The sequence below is a fragment of the Garra rufa genome, chromosome 13 (assembly GCF_049309525.1).
Source record: "Garra rufa chromosome 13, GarRuf1.0, whole genome shotgun sequence".
Classification (NCBI taxonomy): domain Eukaryota; kingdom Metazoa; phylum Chordata; class Actinopteri; order Cypriniformes; family Cyprinidae; genus Garra; species Garra rufa.
The window spans coordinates 37,386,198-37,392,744 of NC_133373.1; the positions used below are offsets into that span (position 1 = coordinate 37,386,198).

Below are 6,547 nucleotides of genomic sequence, written 5' to 3' on the forward strand. Positions count from 1 at the left end.
ACAAAAATGCACACTGAGGGGAATAATTTATTATCTTAGATTATTATTTATAATCTAAAATGCACAGCAAGCAAAATTAAATAATTAATTTACCAAAAAAAAATGTTGAAAAATGCAAGAAAAAATTACATATTTCTCTAAAAAGCACAATAAGTGAAATAAAATAACAACATATATTTTTTTAAATCAGATTAAAAAATCTGATGCAACTAATGTGTTTGTCCGAGTTGAAATAGTAGTAAAATAAAATTCTAAAATGCACATTAAAGGGAATAATAAAATTAAATTAAAAAATAAAGCTTACACAGCAGATATCAGATGTGTTTGTCAAAGTTTGGCAAGTAAACCATCTTGCACATCAAGCTAAAATATATAAATAAATAAATAAATCTACATATGCCTCTAAAATGCATATCAAGTAAAATAAACATTTCAAAATAAAATATAATTTGTTTTTAAATCAGATGCAACAAATGTGTTGGCCAAACAAATTAGGCAAGTAAACATCTTGCCTCTTAAACCCAAAGCTAAATGTGTACAAAATACAAAAAAAACCTACACAGATTATTCTAAAATGCACATCAAAAATAAGATTAAATTCAATACAAAACTACACATGTTTTTCTAGGGAAATAATAAGATAAAAATAAAGCTTGCACATCAGATATCAGATGTGTTTGTCAAAGCTTGGCAAATAAACCATCTTGCACATTAAGCTTAAAGTTGGGTATTGCAATAAAAAAAAAATCTACATATCCCAGATGCAACAAATGTGTTGTCCAAATTATACAAGTAGCCCATCTGGCCCCTAAAAAAAGCTTCTTGTATTTGTAAACAAAATAAAACGCATGCAATTCACAAAAATGCTCATGGAGAGTTAAGAAATCACATGCAACAAATGTGCTTGCGTGCAATTACAATAAACGGCATTTTTGTGACGCTCTCCAAACGATTAGACTGAGATTAGGAGAAATTCCACTGTGACGGGACCGTTGCATTGGAATGACATCATCAAACCCGAGCATAATGCTGCTGATGATGATGATGCTGCTGATGGCACGGGCGAGTTTGCAGACAGGAATGAGTCCGTTTGAACAGAAGGATGATGTGCGTCTGTCCCTGCCGCTCGCGCAAGCGTGTCTTTTGTGATGCAAACGAGAGGAGCCTCTTTTATGAATTATGTATGCGCGCAATGAGTGATTAATACGTCCCGCATTCAACTGTCGCACATGTCCTGAGCCCGCGGGCGCCTGATTTATACATTTAATTAGTAGCTAGACAAATTACGCATGCAACTTGCGGGCATTTTTGCAGCGCGAACTGATTTAAGCAGGTTTGGGTTAAAACTGCGCCGCTTTGCGCGCGTGAGCATTAAAAAAACGGAACTTCTTTGTTGTCATTTCCCCATTTTTCATTTGAAATTCTGATGCTCTAAGAGTGAAGGAGGCCCTAAAGGATGCTGACAAAGGCAGGGCACGTGCGCATTGACGGGAAGCATCAAAGCGTGAAAAGAGGAGGAACCAGCGTGTGCCTAAAGCATCCTAATATAATAAAGCTCAGGTACATCTGCCCGAGCAATCTGCGGACCCTCCCATCTCCAAATCCATAGGGATTCCAGCTCCATCTGATTGGACGAGGCGGCGAGGGGCGAGAACAATGTCATCATTCCTGCTTAAAAAGACTGCCGCTATGCCTCCGTGATGGAAAGATCACCGCACGCGTCCAAATATAGTACCAGGTGTGCCTCTGATTCCAACCCCGTCTGAAGTGCCTTTCAGCTGGCGAAGATGCCGAGAGGATTTTTAGTCAAGAGAAATAAGAAGGCGACACCTGTTTCGTACCGCGTCCGCTCGGAGGAGGATGAGCAGGGCGCGTTTCCAGGCGCTCAGCAGGACGCGGCGAGCGCGCGCCGCCCGGCGTCACCACCGCCGCCGCCGATGCAGGTGCCGCGCACGAACTCGGTGCAACCGGTGCAGTTCGGGAACCCAGAGATCGTATACCGACCCATGTACAGCCCGACGCGGCCCGTGAGCAGAGAACACGAGAGGGCGTGTTTGGAAAGGCGCTTCAATCTCGGCTCGCCCATTTCGGCCGAGTCCTTCCCGGCGGCGCCCAACGGCTCCGATCAGGCGCCGTTCGCGCCCGTGGATCTTAAAATCGGCACCAGCAACAGCACCCGAACCGGCACCACGGTACCCACCAAACGACCCGCATTGGACGCGGAGCGCAAAAGCAAACCAGCATCCAAGAAAGCCAAAGCCATGCGGAAATTGCAGTTTGAGGACGAAGTCACCACTTCCCCGGTGCTGGGACTGAAGATCAAAGAAGGTCCAGTGGAGCAAAAACCCAGATCTCAGTGCACAGGCGGCGACAAGCCGCTAGGCGAGTTCGTGTGTCAGCTGTGTAGAGAAGCATACGCCGACCCCTTCTCTCTAGCCCAACACAAATGCTCGAGAATCGTCCGGATCGAGTACAGATGCCCGGAATGCGACAAGCTCTTCAGCTGCCCGGCGAACTTGGCCTCGCACCGGCGGTGGCACAAGCCCAAAACAGCGCCGCAGAACCCGGAGAGCAATAAACCACCCGCGCCCGAGAAAGAGGAGACCTCCAGCGACAGAGACACCCCGAGTCCTGGACTTTCCGAATCCGGATCCGAGGACGGGCTGTACGACTGCCAGCACTGCGGGAAGAAGTTCAAACGTCAGGCGTACCTGAAAAAGCATGTGATTGCGCACCACGAAGTGTGCGACAAAGCCCAAAGCCAGGCGCCGCTGAATCTGAGTGCGTCCGAGTGCCACCTGTGCCCGGTGTGCGGAGAAAACTTCCCCAGCAGAATGAGCCAGGAGCGGCACATCCGCCTGCAGCACTCGGCGCAGATCTACCCTTGCAAGTACTGTCCCGCCATGTTCTACAGCTCGCCGGGACTTACGAGACACATCAACAAATGCCACCCGTCGGAAAACAGGCAGGTTATCCTGCTGCAGATGCCGGTGCGTCCAGCCTGCTGAAGCAAAGCTGTGCCTTGAACCAGTGCTTCCCAACCGCAGGAGGGGGTCGGGAAGCACTGCATTAACCCACAGAATCGACCTGGATGAGCACCAGATGAGACTGAGTTTTCAAATCTAAGGTAGTTGATCTACGACAGGTTAGACTGTTCGCTTATTTTTCTAGGATCTTCGCACAAGTGCTTTTAGCTTTTAGACCTAAGAATCCTAGAACATGCCTTGAATTCACAGGCTGTACATACGTCTCCATCGTTTCTAGCTTTAATAGAGCTTGTGAAATCTGTGGACTTTGACTGTAGCTTTCCAAACAACCTACTGACAAGGGTTTCCCTTTAGTGTAGCCAGAAATGCCTTGAATTAGATCTCGACATGCTGTAAAACTGCCTTAATCATGTAAATGTTGGAGTGATTGCGGTTGCTGATAATATTTTTTATATTGTTGTTGTTGTTATTATTATTCTTGTGTGTGTGTATATGTTTGTGATTATTTATCTTATTATTATTATTATTATTATTATTATTTATTTATTTCAAATGTTTTATTTAAATTATTCGTTTGCCTAATTCATTTGTGATTGATTTTGAAATTTGTCTCAACAGCCAAATGTTTGTCAATGCTGAAAGTCTGAAATTCACTTTGCATTAGATACAATCGTTTATTAATTTATTTTTGTTTTCTACATGTTCAGCGCTTGTGTTTCTGCAGTCCTGCTATTTGTCCAAAAATACTTATACTACTACTACTACTAATAATAAACAGTCCAAAAAGTCAAAATGGGATCCACTCGTGATGTGACATTCCAGCAATCTGTTTTCATGTGGAAACCCAGACACTGTGAACATGGATATTTCTTCATCATCTTCAATGACATGTGTCCAACTGGATTCTGTACCAAGATACGTCTGCACTTAATAAAACACATCAACTTAAAACAACCTGTTTGTCTGTGACTAATTACTTCCTGAGACTTCCTTTAGAGCTCAAACTCATGAACAGTATAGTTATTTTACAAGGTCTAACACAGTATAGTGTTTTAAAACAGCAATGAATGAAATAAGAGCCACTGTTGATCCTATTTTTCCATCTAAAACTTTTAAACATTCTTAAAACTTTTTTAAACTTTTTTGGTGTAATTTATGACAGAGACTAAACAGAACATGCACTTTTTAAACAAGCAGTTAAAAACTAAAATGTGATTTAAAGTGGTAAAAAATGTGGGGGAAAATCAAATAAAGCAGATATTTTAATAATTAAATCACTATAGTAAACTTAAATAATTAAATTCATAATTTAACAATTAACATGACATTTTTATTGCCCTTTTCCTAAAAAATCATGGCATTCTAACACTAATATAAAAGGGTTACAGAGAACATTTATACTGGGATTCTCTGGGATGTTTGAGATCAGGGATGGTCTCAAATTTTAACCAAAGATTTGGGGAATTTTTGGGTGAATTTGTTTCTAAATACAATCATGGAAAATTGTCTTGCTTGGTGTCGGTATGCAGGGGACTTTCTCCAGCAGCTCTGAGACGCACATGCTGAATAGACGAGAGAATTCACCATAGACACCAAATCCCACAATGCAGCACCTCAGACACACTGCTGTTATGCGGACGGCCTCCCAAAGGCCATGAGCGCTTCACACACACACACACACACACACACACACACACACACACACACACACGTCCACAAACAGCCTCATCTCACAGCTGAGAAAGCGAAACTAACAGATCTGCAAGAAAATCATACAAAAATAACATTGCAAGGGAGCCTGTGGCTAGTTGCCACATTTTTTACTCCAATTAATATTTCTTACAGTAAGTAATTTTTGTATAAACAGAAACCCTAAATGATTTTTCCAGTGTTATTTCCCAGGAAATGAGATAGAGTTGTTGCCCCATAATGGGGTAAGCTGTCACAATGGAAACATACTGTTCACTGACACTGATTGAAAAAAAAAATGTTTGTGTATGTGTATGTGACCCTGCACCACAAAATCGGTCACAAACTTTCCGAAAGCTGAATAAATAAGCTTTCCATTGATGTATGGTTTGTTAGGATAGGACAACATTTGGCTGAGATACAACTATTTGAAAATTTGAAATCTGAGGATGCAAAAAAATCAAAATATTGAGAAAATCGCCTTTAAAGTTGTCCAAATGAAGTTCTTAGCAATGCATATTACTACTGAAAAATTACGTTTTGATATATTTACAGTAGGAAATTTACAAAATATCTTCATGGAACATGATCTTTGCTTAATATCCTAATGATTTTTGGCATAAAAGAAAAATTGATAATTTTGGCCCATACATTGTATTGTTGGCTATTGCTACTTACGACTGGTTTTGTGGTCCAGGGTTCCTATTAAGACAACTTACCCCAGTATAAGGGTCAACAACTCTTCAATCTTTTTTTTTTCCTGGGCAATAACAATGTAAAAATCATGTAGGGTTTGTTTATACAGAAATTACATACTGTGAGAAATATTAATTGGAGTTTTATACGCTATATAACCATTTAATCTTGTAGTGAAAAGTACATCTTTATACAAATATTTTACAAATACGTACAAATGGTCTCCAGCAGCATGAGTTCAAAGACTGTATTACTTATACAAAAATGATAAAAATGCTGTAAAAATAGCTTTGGATGAAGCACTTCCACATCCAATACTCATCTTGAGTATTAATTATTTGTTTGTGTACATTCCATTAGTGCATTTTATTACAGATTGCAAACCTTCGCGACCCAGTAATCACTAACTAACGCACACACGCGCATGTATGCGCATACACACGCGCACAGCGCCAGACTATGTGCACCACTCCCTGCGTGAGTGACAGGTGGAGAGCAGCTGCAAAGCGGGCCAGCGAAGATAACAGCAGATAAAGCCTTTTCACACACACACACACACACACACACACACACACACACACACATATACACACACACACACACACACACACACACACACACACACACACACACACACACACACACACACACACACACACACACCGAGGCCAACATTTACAAACCAGAACAAAACAAGGTAATGGCATCTGAAGATACAGCAAACAACAAGCCGATATGATTTACAGCTGAAACTGAACTCACACACACACACACACACACACACACACACACACACACACACACACACACACACACACACACACACACACACACACACAGGCGTCAGCAGTGTGATCAATCAGCATTAGTTCAGCATCATTGAGAGGCTGGATGTTGACTTTACTTGCCTCTCTGAATGACTGGCCTGTAGCGTGTGCCCTAATGATTTAACTGGACACATTTCAGCTGGTATCCATCATCTGAGGTCTGATCCATGGAGCTGGTGCATGCTGGGAGAGAATGAGACAGATTAATAGCACTTCCTTCACTAACAATAAAGTACCAGCAATTAGCCAGCAAACAGAGAATGTTCTCTTGCATCAGTGGTAATAGAACATTCGTTGAAAGTTCTTTAATCTTCGTTGGTCTTTAATCATTCTCAAAACATTAGCACC

The 6,547-nt window shown here is 41.5% G+C and overlaps 1 protein-coding gene across 1 annotated transcript; it reads left to right on the forward strand.

Annotated features, from left to right (window-relative positions):
- Positions 1-1,095: 1,095 nt before the first annotated feature.
- On the forward strand, positions 1,096-3,926 carry LOC141283425 (insulinoma-associated protein 1a). Its single transcript, XM_073816710.1, has one exon. It carries the CDS (start codon positions 1,788-1,790, stop codon positions 3,006-3,008), a length of 1,221 nt encoding a protein of 406 aa, XP_073672811.1. The 5' UTR covers positions 1,096-1,787; the 3' UTR covers positions 3,009-3,926.
- Positions 3,927-6,547: the final 2,621 nt, after the last annotated feature.

Coding starts and splice junctions, on each gene's coding strand:
- LOC141283425 (XM_073816710.1), top strand. CDS start 1,788: ATGCCGAGAGGATTTTTAGTCAAGAGAAATAAGAAGGCGACACCTGTT.